A 14,869-nucleotide genomic window follows, 5' to 3' on the forward strand; every position below is an offset into this window, starting at 1 on the left:
ATTTGAAAAAGTATTGCTGTTTGAATACAATCATTGTAATATCATTATAATCCACTAAGAACTAAAGCTGGCTGAGGATTAGAACTATAAAATAATTAAAAACCAGTTTTTATTCTTAGGAATTTTATTTTTTTTGGTGCCAGCAAATATGAAATCTATGAAAAAGAATGAATACTTTGTGGGTTGATATTCATTTGTTAGAGAAATGAATGACATGACGAATTATCTTTTTAGGGGCAATGAGTCATGGACTAGAAATTAAAGAATCTAAATAGTTAATTTATAATAAGAATAGTTTTTGGAGTAAATTTAGGTAGAAATGGGTATTTTGAGCTAAGGAAAGGATGCATCACATTTCTAGACAAAATGCCGAAATCAGGGTACATGTAAGAACAGGAAAATAGCCTCCAAGGTGAGCACATTACCTTCCTCAATAGTTTGACGGCTTAAAGGAAGAATTGTTAAAGTCACTGAGCTGGATACTAGATTTTGAAATTTCAAGTCCCATCATACCTTTCGAGTATGATAGGTGAGCAGGCATATTGAAATCATGAAAGGACACAAGAGTATGGCAATTATTTAATTAGCAAAGTCTTATGGTACAGTGTAGGTAGAAAATCTTTAGAGAATGACTTTCGTTAAAAAGAAATCACACTGGCTTTATCCAACAAAGGAAGTGAAACCCGTAAGGGTAACCTTTCAGTCTGTGGAATCACTCTAATGCATTTGTAGGTTTTTGTGGTTACACCTACTGAATAAAAATGGTAACGTTTACTTGGTTTTGTGGTCACACCCTACAGAATGAAAACTGCTTAATATTTTTTAAAAGATGGTTTCTAGAGCAAGTGTTTATAATGTGTCCTGGTTCCCAAATGCCTCACATAGAAAGCAGTGTTAAAGCACAATACCTTTAGCACATACACTACCTACCTAAAGCACTGAATGTGTCTGGTTATTAATAACAGCTAAGAAGTATATTCTGGATTTATAATTAATGTTACTAATATAGCTGTTACTAGTTTGTATTCTAATTTTTCTCACCCATTAAAAAGCTCAGACATTCAAAAATCCAGTTTATAATAGCAATATCCTTCTCGTAGATCTTTATCCCTGGGAATTAACGAGTAGATGCCATTAATGAATTGAAGCATTCAACTTCTACAAATTGATGATTAATTTCTAGGACATATTATGAAATTCAATTGTATTATTATTTAATAATGAAAACAGATCACCTCCCTAGATTGGTGTATATATTTAAGTCAGCCCTTCTGAGCATAATTAAGTGGCATATTGCTTTCATTCTATTAGTGACAGCACAGTGTTAAGCAATTCTAAATCCTTTAAGCCCTTTTCTCCTTCTGCTATACGATACCCAGAAAGAAATTTTAAAAATACTACTCAAATTACTTTACAAGTTCAGCAGTGTCATAAGAGCCTTCTCCTTTTTTAACATTTCAGCATTAATGTGAGAACATAGCACATGAAAATTTAATTTGAAAACCTATCATTTAAATTTTGAAAGAAATGCATGAAATTCTTGACTTATGTCTCATTTTGCCAAGTGATAAAATCCAGCATATTCTACCCCAAGTCATGCATTATTACATAGTGCAGGTTTACAAAACCACTAAATCACTTGCAGTGTTATGCAGGGAAATATCATTATAGTAGAATAGAAACAAGCCACAAAGTAGAAGATGTTTTACTGAAATAAATCAAAGACAAGTCTGCCTATTGAAAGATTTTCCAAGGCAGAATCGAAATATATCTAAATGAGTACAAAGCCTAATTTGAGTTGAGGATGTGACAGAATGTCCGTGTTACACGATATGATAGGCAATTTGACTGTTTGCAAATGTCTGTCAACTCACGAATGAGATCACAGGTTGAACTAGAGCACGTTATAAGCAACTTCTACCCTTAAAGTCAATTACACGTTCAGAATCACCTAAATACAAAAGGATAATCGACGAGATCATTCAAACATTTTAGAAAGAGACTGCAGATGATGGAAATTTAGTTCCTTCTATAATCTTACATATGTTAAAATTGTTGAATTTAAGTGTACATATCATAATGAGAGAATAAAAAGGCACAAATAGGAAAAAGAACTCTTAAAAACTTGGATGCTCTAACCAAAGACGTTTAAAGGAGTTAAGTATCTGAAGGAGTGTGGAAAAAAGGACTTCATTTGAATCCAATTTCAAAAGCCCTAAATCATAGGGCTGGCTTCTTTTTTTTTTTCCTTCCCTTTTTTTATAAAGTAGAGTAGTGATATTTCCCTAGGTGTTTATCTATCATCAATCTCAATGTTTTAATAATTGTGATGACCAATGAAGTTAGACCTGAGCTTCTGTACTTATTAGCAGCTTGTTACACTATGACTACATGGCTCAAAATGCAAAAATGATACTATGATACCCATTTCAAAAAATGGGCATAGGGATTCAAGGAATTAGAAAAAGTAGCGATTGAGAAAGAAAATAGATTGGTATGTGTTATTTACAATCTACAGATAGAAAAGGACTGCTGGGATGTTCCTTACCAAGCACTGTTTTCTCCCTTCCTTTCCTTAACATAGTTGAAACTGCTACAGAGAGATCCTCATAAACCTTCCAAGCCAAAAAGGCCTTTCCTATGCTAAATTCTATGCTATGCAGCAAGTGTGCTTAGGTTGCTGTGAGAGTTACCAAAAGAAAGAAGAAAATGTGAGAATTTTCTTTGAACTCTAATTCTTACCTTTTTCACATAGGTGCGTGCTAGCGCCATTGCTCAAGATGCTGATCAGAATTACGACTATGCCAGCAACAGTGTGGTTCTTCACTTGGAGCCAGGAGATGAAGTCTACATCAAATTAGATGGCGGGAAAGCCCATGGAGGGAACAACAACAAATACAGCACGTTTTCTGGATTTATTATTTATGCTGACTGATAACGCAGAAACTAAGCTGATTATTCTGAGTTCGAACACCGGATTCGTACGGCTAACGTCAGTGAATCAAGGATCCCAGGGGATGCCAATCACGGGGCACCTCAGTTGTGTATATGTGGGGAAATCAAATGCTACCTGACTCACATCTGTATCACTCAGAAACATTATGTAAAAAAAAAAAGTTAAAACAAGATAAGCAGATGTGTGATCCACTACCGCCAAAGCAAATACTCCTTATTGTTAGTGTCCATGTGAATGAAGTCCTATATAGATCACAAATTTTTATAGAAAAATCTAAGACACTGAATTATTTCTTCAATATATATGATACTTTGGTGTACTGTGATCTTGCTGCTTTCATCCATATGTCAGCTTTGGTTCTTGTGAGTTGACCTGCTTATTATGAGACTCGGAGTCCATTCATAGTGTGGGGAAGAATGATTTTTACCCTGCAGGAGAAGGTCTAATTGAAATAATGCTGCTTGCCCCCAAAGAAATCGTTTGCCTTGTATCCTTGTTAACTTTAGAGCTAGACCTGGGAATGATTCAACTTCAAGCCTTAACCTGGAATTTTCTGGATTTGAGGGAATTCCCAAGCCTATGATCATTTTCCCACTTTCTTTTTCTTAGGAATTTTCTTTTCTCTCTTTTTGGGTGATAGTCTTTAAAAATAGAGGTTGAAATTGTGTCATAGGATTACCCCCTGAGTGTAAAAATGTGTCATTATGTACGGTATTTAGAAAAAGCCCCTGTGTGTCTATTTTGTCAATAGGATACATTTAGATTTACTTGGAAAGTCAGAGAAATTTATTCTTTGGTATTAGACTGAGGTTTTTGCCTGCTTTGGAACAAAAAATTATTCATAACCCAGTGCACAAAGGTTTAATTTGAGCTGCTGCATGCATTACCAAGGGTATACTAAGTAAGGCCTTCAAACAGTTGCTACAAGTCTGTGGCCTGAGGTTATTTTAAAATTAACAATTTCACATATAACCACTATGTCAGCAAAGTATATATATTTTATACAAATACCTGCCCCCCATACATATATATGTTAGGTGAAATACACACACACACACACACACACACACACACACACACACACACATATATATATTTATGCACATCAGACAAGCTATAGATAAAAAAAAAGTATTCAGTGAATCAAGGATCCCAGGGGATGCCAATCACGGGGCACCTCAGTTGTGTATATGTGGGGAAATCAAATGCTACCTGACTCACATCTGTATCACTCAGAAACATTATGTAAAAAAAAAAAGTTAAAACAAGATAAGCAGATGTGTGATCCACTACCGCCAAAGCAAATACTCCTTATTGTTAGTGTCCATGTGAATGAAGTCCTATATAGATCACAAATTTTTATAGAAAAATCTAAGACACTGAATTATTTCTTCAATATATATGATACTTTGGTGTACTGTGATCTTGCTGCTTTCATCCATATGTCAGCTTTGGTTCTTGTGAGTTGACCTGCTTATTATGAGACTCGGAGTCCATTCATAGTGTGGGGAAGAATGATTTTTACCCTGCAGGAGAAGGTCTAATTGAAATAATGCTGCTTGCCCCCAAAGAAATCGTTTGCCTTGTATCCTTGTTAACTTTAGAGCTAGACCTGGGAATGATTCAACTTCAAGCCTTAACCTGGAATTTTCTGGATTTGAGGGAATTCCCAAGCCTATGATCATTTTCCCACTTTCTTTTTCTTAGGAATTTTCTTTTCTCTCTTTTTGGGTGATAGTCTTTAAAAATAGAGGTTGAAATTGTGTCATAGGATTACCCCCTGAGTGTAAAAATGTGTCATTATGTACGGTATTTAGAAAAAGCCCCTGTGTGTCTATTTTGTCAATAGGATACATTTAGATTTACTTGGAAAGTCAGAGAAATTTATTCTTTGGTATTAGACTGAGGTTTTTGCCTGCTTTGGAACAAAAAATTATTCATAACCCAGTGCACAAAGGTTTAATTTGAGCTGCTGCATGCATTACCAAGGGTATACTAAGTAAGGCCTTCAAACAGTTGCTACAAGTCTGTGGCCTGAGGTTATTTTAAAATTAACAATTTCACATATAACCACTATGTCAGCAAAGTATATATATTTTATACAAATACCTGCCCCCCATACATATATATGTTAGGTGAAATACACACACACACACACACACACACACACACACACACACATATGGTTTTAGTCCATGAGGCAAAGTGACCATCCAACCTCAGAATTTAATTTTAAAAAGTATGTGTGTATACATATACAGACATAAATGATAATGATTTTACTTATTTTGGATTGATATATATTTTGAATGACAAAAGTATACGAAAGAGAAAACAGTTATCCAGAAAATTAAATTTTATTAGGTTAAAATATTCTATACTTCCCATCTGTAAGTTAAGCCTATGGCTGCTTTATTACCACTCGCCAATCAATACTTTCACTGCGTTCTGTAACAGACTGCTCAGATTAGGACTGCAGAAGCAAAGTGGCTCTCCTTCACAACCTTTATGAATTACATGCATTTGAATGATCCATTTTTTTCTTCTCAGGTGGATAGAAGCTGACAGTGAAGTAGATTTTGAGAGTAGAACAAATCCTTTCTCTCTGGTTAAAATACACCGCCAAAGCCATCTATTTAATCTAAGGAAAAGATTAAAAATGCATGTTGCTACATCCTAACTATTACACAACTTCCACTATTACAATGAAAAAAAAAAAATCTGTTCTCCTTTCAGTTGTCTTTGAAGACTGTGACAAGTAGACTTCAAAAACAGATTTAAAAATCTGTTTGTTTTAGTGGTGAAAGACATTTGCATTTTTCATTTAAAGGAATTGGTTTGTTCTGGCTCATTCCTCTTTGGTACTTTCTGTTCTAATACACAGAAAGCTTGATCATCTTTGATCAGCAGAAGTATCTTTTATTTAGCAAACTTAACTTTCCAAGAGTTATAGATAGTGGTTCCCATCTGAAGGTGGTGGTTGCTCTGCTTAAATGCCTTGGTCTGAGTAACTGTCATGATTTATATGATTAAAAAACACTTAGTCCATTCATCAAGAATAGTGACTAACTTTTTTTTGGACAGTCTAATGTGTAAGATAATTCATAAATGAATCATAATAGATATATATCTCTAAAATCGAAGAGGAATTGGCAACAAGGGTTTTAAAGATTTTTAAAAAATGTATCAAATTGCACAGTGAGGATTCGATCAAGAAATTAGTTTATAAATATAAGTGTACATGAACTAAGTTTCAACTCATTGTTTAAAAAAAAACTTTGTTTATACAAAACATCAGGGCTGGGTACCTTTTAAAGAGTAGGCTCTAGAATCAGACTGTCATTTCCAATAGATTTGACCTTTTCTTCAGATAAGTAAGTATTGTTTTCTTTGTTTAGGCTTAAGGAAAAACAAAAGGTAAAGGAAATAAAGGGAATATATATATATGTACATAAGGCAAACATTTCTCTTTTTTTGCATTCTATCTTAATTAAATCATGGCCGTTGTTATTATAAATGTAATGATTCATTAAACTATTATGTAATATATTTTGACTTTTATGATTGAATTTTTATAATTCAGTACTGCTATATGTTCTTATAGAAACTTTGCAAAACACGACACAATTTACAGCAAAAAATAGATACAGAATGCCAAAGGCATAAAAAATAATTTTTTGTAAGTGTATATAAATAGGTAGACAGAACATAATTAACCTTCCAAAATATTTCTATTGTGAGTTAGCAATTCTACTACAGTATCCTTTGGGAAAAAAAGTCTCAAAATTTAACTTCCCTTGCTGCAGAAGCTATTTTAAAGTGCCATATTATTCATTAAGCATTAATTAAAGAACAGCATGATAATTAGTAGGATCATCAATATTACAAGAAACATTAAATTGCTCCAGAAGGGGGTAATTTAACTAGAAACACTTTAGATTTTCTCAAGTAGTACCGCTGATAGATGAGGAGATAACAGAAAAACAAAAGCTAAAATTCCACTTACAGGATACAGACTTTATATCATTGTTTGGAAACAGGTCATTTCTGCATTTATTTTGTTACAGCAACACAATGGGGCTTACTAAGTTCAGTAACTCCCCAGAGGTGCAGATGTAATAGCCAGTTGCAGAGAAGGCGAACTCTCTTCATTGTCATAGGGAGGATTAATCAGTCATTAGTCCCATGTCACTCTGATGAATATCTTGCAGTAGGTCTGAAGTCACAGACTGTTCAAGGTGTGACTTCTTACAAACACCCATCTTATTTGAAAGTTAGCCATTGCTTAGGGTTCTCTATGAGTATCTTATCAATCACATTCTCAGCTATACCTCTAAGTAACATTTTAGGAACAACGTTAGTGAGTATGTGAGAATAGCCGTGACCTCCGTATTTCATCAGCCGATGCTTCGTATGTATGTCGTGTGCCATCAGAATTCGATCTTCATAACCCTCCTCCACCAGGAGACGAACCCTGTTTAAAAAAAAAAAAATCAACTCATTGTCTGTCATTTTTCTCACATTTTAGATGTTCAGGGTGCTTCACAGTTTTCACTCGTAAACCTATTGTGCTTGTCGTAAAGATAACTGCCTTCCACTGTGGCATGTGTATCGGGAGACCCTTAATAAAGATAATGTGGTGGTGATAAAGATATTACTGCACCCTAGTAGGAACATGATCTTTATTCCATGCACACGAATTTCTAACCTGTGATATTTATGACAACGCCTAGCAAAACTGCTAAAAGATGCTTCTAATAGGACGGGCCAGTTCGAATGGATGACCCCTTCAGCATTTCACTGAATAACTTGGTTCTGGGTTTGTATTTAGCTCTCTTTTCTAAAGTGCCCCTCTTAGTGGGCCCATTTTTCAGATCTCATTCTTGCCCTCTCTTTTAATCTAGCAAATAAAATCAAAGACTATTTGTGACTGAAATAAGGAAATAAGAGGAATCTTTATACAAGTAAAATACTCTGAGAGAAAAATCGGTTGGTTTGCCAGTGAAAGGTATAGCACACAGTCATTGGAAAAAGGCTGGTAAAAGTACATGCATATTTTGAACATTTGTCTCTTTGAAATCTCTGGGAATTTTGACTTAGTCTCTCAACATGGGATTAAATTGACCAATAGCAATATACTCTATCTTCCTGACATGTCAACACGATGGCTAAAATAATAAGCCATTCCTTTAAATTTATAGTCAGTTGACTAAAGAACAGCTTCCTGGCGATTGTCTAAAAATGAAATCCTCTTTGCTTTGTTAAATGCTGTACTCTGTAGTGTGAGTCACCTCCTGACAGCCACCATCTGTATGTGTCTGGACTCTGGGCAGTGTCTGTTCTGACTGAACATGGGTCTCTGATGGGAAAGGATACGACTTGCAGACAATGACTCTTATCTGGGATTCTCTGGATAGTCTTGTCTGTTGTTAGATTCCCAAGTGCTTTCGGCTGATTGTAAGCACCTTCATCCAGGGGCTATTTGAAGGGTATCCTTTTTGTTTTGATAGCATTTCTTGGCATTCTGGTTTATGAGGTATATTTACTAACTACTACAGTAAACAACATGTAGGGCACGATACATGGGACACACTTAGGCACAAAGTCCTGCCCTCTGAGAAAACACATTTTAAAATGTAATGGAATATTTGACATTGTATTTGTAGGTCAAAAGAATGCAAGTGCCAGTGTACGAGAGCCAGCTGGATACTTGGTACAGAAATGAGCATTCATACCATATGGACCATAAGTGTGTGTATGTAATGCCATTTAAAAGTGTATGCAATGCCATCCATGCCACTGTGGTTATCTGCTACACTGGCACTGGCATAGCGTCCTAAAGTAATGATCTGCAGTTATTTTTGGAAAAACTCTACTTAAGAGAATTGTCTGTAAGAGTTATGATCATTTATAAAAAAGAAAGATTTGACAGAATGTAAACACAATGTTGAACTTCAGTGTGAGGAACTTTAAACCACAACTGCAAAGGAGTATTACAGTATAGAAGGACACATGGGGGACCAGCAGAGGGCATAATGGCTATGTCACTGGACTCCCATGTAGTTGACTAGTGTTCGAGTCCTGAACCCAGTGGCTTAAACTCGCGCCACGTGTGTTTGCACGTATGCTCAAGATCCCAAGAGGAGAATGGAGGAGAGAAGGGATTGCGGCATGACCATCCCCGCTGGGGGATGATTTCTCGCTTTCTGTTTCTCTGTCTCTGTCTGTCTGTCTGGCAAGCACACGTGCCCTATAGCAAAAACCTCTCCAAAAAAATAAAAGGACACACAGCAGTGTCCCTGACATTTTCTGAGCATTTCCCCAGGTTTTTTCTTTTTCTTTTTCTTTTTTAAAAATCTCTTTTCCTTACCTGATAATTATATCTTGTTTTTCCAAAGGCATACACATAGATCAACACATCCCTTTAAGTTACCTTATGTCACACCTTGAAACATGAAGTCATCAAATTGTGAAGTAGTGAAGGAAGGATACAGAGGGTAAGATACTCTTATTTAAAAATGAGAACTTTTAGATCTCGTTATGTCAAGCATCTGAAGACTAGTTATCTCACAAAAAGAGAACGTCATAGCTCCAGAAGCACAACAATAACCTAACAAACAGGAAAACCTGCCTGGTCACAGCTAAACTAAGAGATCATCTCTCCTGTTGTAGCACTATGTGGAAGAACAAGAGTTACAGAGATGCTGCAGAAGGGAAACCACTACAGATGAGAAGACAAAAAAATCACAGTAATTATAGAAATACAAATGAGTTCATGTTTTGCAAACAAATATTAGAGAGAGACTACAGAGTGTGAAAAAGGCAGAGATATAATAAGATTTGAGAAATGGAGCATAAGATTGCAAACAGGTGTTAGACACAGTTTCTGGTACTGAAAACTAGAGGTAGGCTGAAGCCTGCTTCTATGCTCTTGCACTTGGAGATTCTTGGTTTTTTTTTGTTGTCATTTTCTTTTTTAGAGAATTTTGCTATAGGGCATGTGTACTCACCGAGAGACAGAGATACAGAGAGACAGAAAGCAAAAAGTCAACCCCCAGGGGAATGGTCACACCATAATCCCTTCTCCTCCGTTCTCCTCTTCGGATCTTGGGCACACACATACAAGTGCCTGGCGTGAGTTTTAAGCTGCTGGGTCTGGGACTCAAACTGCAGTCGGCTATGTGGGAGTCCAGTGACATAACTATTATGCCATCTGCTGGTCCTGCACTTTGGGACTTTAAGACTACCATTGCTCGGAAGAGGACTGCAGATGAGTGATAAAAACCAAATGCCTAAGACACGGTGAACAATGGGATACTGGAACACACAAGACTCAAAGGTCATTTAGTGATTAACAAGAGCTTCACTTGGGTGAAGTGACCTAATGCATTAAACTGTTTATGGTTTTAATTTTAGAATGATTAAGCACACATACAGGCACATATACATAGAGAATAGCACACAACTTACGGATATATGTACACATTAAAACATACACACACATTCATATAGGTGGGTGTATGGTTATGCATTTCCATATATCCAGAATGTTTACATTTGGTACAATAAATAGTAGCCAAAATGAAGTTCTTGTACTTGAACTAACAGCCTAAAGGAGTCTAGAAAAAAATGTGGAGCTGTTTTGTCCTCTTTACAGATCTCGACTCTCATGTTCCAGAAGGTCTGGGAGTCTCATAGAATACAGAGGGGTGTAAATGGTATACCTCACCGATACAAAAGGGAAAGGGAAGCAGATACTGAGTTCAAGTTTCCCATTTCCTAGATGAGTCATAACACATGTATTAATGGCATTCTTCAGGAAATCATGTTTTTTTCAGACCACAAAAGATGCGAAAGGCCTACCACACCACCCCATTTTAAATGCCAAATAATATTCACTTTTTTTTTTTTTTTGAGAGGTTTTCGCTATAGGGCGCGTGCGCTCACCAGACAGACAGACAGACATAGAGACAGAAAGCGAGAAATCACCCCCCGGGGGGATGGCCACGCCACAATCCCTTCTCTTCCATTCTCCTCTTGAGATCTTGGGCATGCATGCACACGTGCCCGGCGTGAGTGTTAAGCCCCCTGGTCCGGGAGGCGAACCGCGGTCGACTACGTGGGAGTCCAGCGACATAGCCATTACGCTAACTGCTGGTTCCCATAATATTCACTTTTCAGCATATCATAAATCTAGTAGGGTAATAGAAAACTTATTTTCCTGTATTGAATAGTGTTTCGGGAAGGTAGATGCAAAGCATAGAACAAAACAAACAAACAAAAGCACTAAATATGTTTATAGAAGAACTTGTCTGAGTATTAAAAAAAGAGTTGGCTTCTGATTAAGTCAGTCAAGGAATTTGCTCATGAAGAGTTGTGTCTCCAACTTCCATAACCAGTATAGCATTTAGCACCTAGCTCTCTTCAGTAATACAAAATTGAAGCATCATTTTCTTGTAATGAGGTTCTCAAGAAGGAATGCCAATGCAGGGGAGAGGCAGACAGCACAGAGATAAAAAATCTAACTTTCTAGGGTAAAGATCCTAAGGATATTCCAACTCTGACCACCAGCTGGAGGTTTTCCTCATAACTTCAGAATGTTTATGCAACTACTCATGCGGGAGCCTAACAGTTTCTGGACATCATTTCTCAATTCCAATTACGCTTACCCCCATTCCAACTAATTTTCTCCATTCATAACCAGACTGCGGTCCTCGTCATAGTGGAGAATTGCACCTTTTCTGAAATCTCCATTTTCAGCTTCCCACTCTGATCATGTTACCTCCTTCTACTTTTTTCCATCCACCCTCTTCCACTGAATATATTCACCCATTTCTTTAAAACCCCAGTTATTTGCCTCACTGTGTTTTTCCTCTATAACCTCCAATTCTCTATTCTTTCTTCCCTCCAGCATGGACCCGTGACCCTCTTCGCAACCCCTCCTTTGTTCTCGTGGCTATCAACCACATCTTACAGATAGACTCTCAACCCTAGATCTGTCTGACTATTCATTCTTTTTTTTTTTCTCAACATTATTATTTTTAATTTTTTAATTTTTATTATCATCATAATCTTCTTTATATTACATTGGATTACATATAACTTTACAGTGTATTACATTGCTTTTTCAAAAGGGAATGCCTTGCATATCAGTCAGTACAGAGACATTAATCTGCATCTAACCCAAAGCATCTCTAAGTCCTACCAAAACTAAAAGCATATTTTGGAAAAATAACCACCAAAGCTTGTACATTGGTGTCAATACAGTCAAGCAATTGTGCTTTCCAGCATCAATTGGGACTCTATGCATGTCCTTGTCAGTGTCTCCTTCATTCACCTGACAGCCATTCCTACACTTCCTCTATGAGGTCCTGCTCTGAATCCACTCCTCCTTCCTCAGGAGATGACCACATCTACCACACAGGGACACCAGAGGACTCATGGTCGTAGTTTTTAGTTTTCTAGTCTCACCGACACGTTTATTTGCACTCATACCACTGCTTTCCTTGATGCTCTTATTTCAATAAAGTATCATTTCAACTAGCTTTCTGTTTGCTCCCAGATCCCACCTATATGTTTTCTTGGGAGCTTTGCTCTATATTTCTTCTCTCTCCAGATTTGTTTTTAAGTCAATGTCTATTGAACACTTCTGTATTTGGAACCATTCAGATAAAACTTTGCATACTTTCATATAAATTCTATAATGACCTTGTAGAATGGTATTATTTCCCTGGATTCATTCTCTCTCAACCTGTTGCTCTCTGTTCTTGCTCTTAGCCACACAAACTGCTCAGTTCTCAAGAAACGTGTCCCTTAATTCTGTGTAGCCCCCTAGCTTCAGCCTACCTCCTTGTTTCCCTCTACTATCACACTTCTTGAAAGGATAACCTCCATGTTCTCTCTCTTCTCACCTCCTACTTGGTCCTCAAATCTTTTATTTATTTATTTATTTGGTTTGTTTTTTAGATATTTTTGTTATAGGGCATGTGTGCTCACCAGAGAACCAGGGATAGACAGAGACAGAAAGTGAGAAATCACTCCCCAGGGTTTATGACCATGCCCCAATTCCTTCTCTTCCATTCTCCACTGGGGATTTTGGCCATGTACACACATGCAGTTGGCATTAGTTTTAAGTTGCCGGGTTTAGGACTTGAACTGCAGTTGACTATGTGAGAGTCCAGCAATGTAACCATTATGCCATCTACTGGCCCACCTCAAGCCTTTTCTATGAGACTGCCTGGACTGATTAAGAAATAAGAGCATGATAATTGTGCAGTACCAAGAATCCTTTTTAGTCTTTGTCCTAGTTGATACTTGGCACATTTCATAGGTGTTCATGCCCTCCTGCCTTAAACACTCCTCTGCACTGACTTCCATAACATTTCCCTCCCTGATATTATCACCTGAAAAACTCCCCAACCTGTCCTCGAATGACCTTGGATGACTCCATCCTTTAGATGTCCATGCACCCAGAACTCTATTCTCATCCTGTTCTCTGAGTGATCTCATTCATTCCTATGGTTCAGGCTATCACATACAAACCAATGTTGTCTAGAGGTTGGTCTCAGCCCAAATCTCTGCCCTGAGTTTCACATCCTTATCTTAGGGCTCCACTGGAATATAACACCTAGATACCCCCAAACCAAAGCATTCCTTGTCAATCCCAAGTCTAGCTCTCCTCCCAGAGTCTCTGGTTTGGGTCATTCAATTTTCATAACACCATCTGACCAAGACCCAACCAGGTAGCCATATCTGAAATTTTCCACTTAATTGCAAAGCATAACTCCAACCAAGACTTATTTGTTTTCATCAAACATTAAACAGTTTTGTGAAATTGCATTTTATTTGCTGTTTGGTCATTAAACATTATACTTTTAGCATTTCATTGAATCACCTCTTTAGTACAATATTTCAAATATTAATTGTAGGAAGTTACGACTTTAATGTGGTCAATGTGTGAGACAAACAGCGTATTTTATTAGGGAGGAAAGGAGGAAAACATCTTTTATTCTCTTATTATCATGGCAGGGGTTGAGTATTATCCGTATTTCTTGTCTGCTGCCCATCTGCACTGACTTCTAAGGCTCTGCTAAGCTTTAGCCTACTTAGGATGACTCATTTTTCTCCTTGAAATAATATAGAGAGATTTTCTCCCTGAAACAGCATAGATATATTTTTCTCTGCAAGTCTGTGATTCAGCCTACATACTGTTTTCTGAATCTTTGCTAATACTCACCCAGATATGACAATCAAAAGGGGCCAGTAAAAGGTAATGCTCTGAGAGATTTGCACATATTTACCTTCTAATTCTTTTGTTATCATCGGGCATGTCAATATCTGGATTGAGATGGTAATGTAGGAGTTCATTACCAAAGAGATCATATTCCAAGTAACAGCCAAGTTGAGCAAACTCCAGTAGCTCCTTCTTATTAAGTAGAGACCTAGAGACAATAAGACAGACACTGTTATTAAGCACATTCATATATTCCACGTACACAGATTCAGCACATGATGTAGCAGAACATAGGTCATGTAACAACTTTGGTGTTGGCTATTATGTGAGTATAAAATACTAAGTTCAAGTTGCTATCAGAAATAAGAATTTACTTATTCAAAAGGGCATTTTCCCTGTTCAAGTATTTGGGAACTATATACTTATTTTAATTATGCTGTCATTACTCAAAAACTATCCTGTAATTTTACTTTAGCATTGTCTTCAGAATATGCTCCATGTTCTTTTTTAAAAAAATAATTATTAATTTAATTTTATTTATTCATTCATTTATTTTAATTTGACCAGACACACATACACACAGAGGGAGGGAGGAAGGGAGGGAGGGAGGAAGGGAGGGAGGGAGAGAGGGAGGGGGAGAGAGAGAGAGAGAGAGAGAGAGAGAGAGAGAGAGAGAGAGC

At 36.9% G+C, this 14,869-nt stretch overlaps 2 protein-coding genes across 3 annotated transcripts in view; one reads left to right on the forward strand and one right to left on the reverse strand.

The window, feature by feature from the left end:
* The window catches only part of C1QL3 (complement C1q like 3), a 59,077-nt gene extending 55,116 nt beyond the window's left edge, over window positions 1-3,961 (forward strand). Inside the window, exon 5 of the mRNA XM_006159763.2 lies at window positions 2,756-3,961. Within this exon, the coding sequence (XP_006159825.1) occupies window positions 2,756-2,935 (180 nt within the window). The 3' untranslated portion in view covers window positions 2,936-3,961. The remainder of the gene's footprint in view (window positions 1-2,755) is intronic.
* A 1,336-nt stretch (window positions 3,962-5,297) lies between these two features.
* Window positions 5,298-14,869, reverse strand: part of PTER (phosphotriesterase related) — a 77,775-nt gene continuing 68,203 nt past the window's right edge. For both annotated transcript variants that reach the window (XM_006159750.3, XM_006159749.3), the window contains exons 4-5: window positions 14,257-14,397; window positions 5,298-7,430 (exon numbers count right to left, since the gene is read on the reverse strand). In XM_006159750.3, coding sequence (XP_006159812.1) covers window positions 7,220-7,430; window positions 14,257-14,397 — 352 coding nt within the window. In that variant the 3' untranslated portion in view covers window positions 5,298-7,219. The remainder of the gene's footprint in view (window positions 7,431-14,256; window positions 14,398-14,869) is intronic.

Source organism: Tupaia chinensis, unplaced genomic scaffold (assembly GCF_000334495.1).
Source record: "Tupaia chinensis unplaced genomic scaffold, TupChi_1.0 Scaffold000647_1, whole genome shotgun sequence".
NCBI lineage: Eukaryota > Metazoa > Chordata > Mammalia > Scandentia > Tupaiidae > Tupaia > Tupaia belangeri.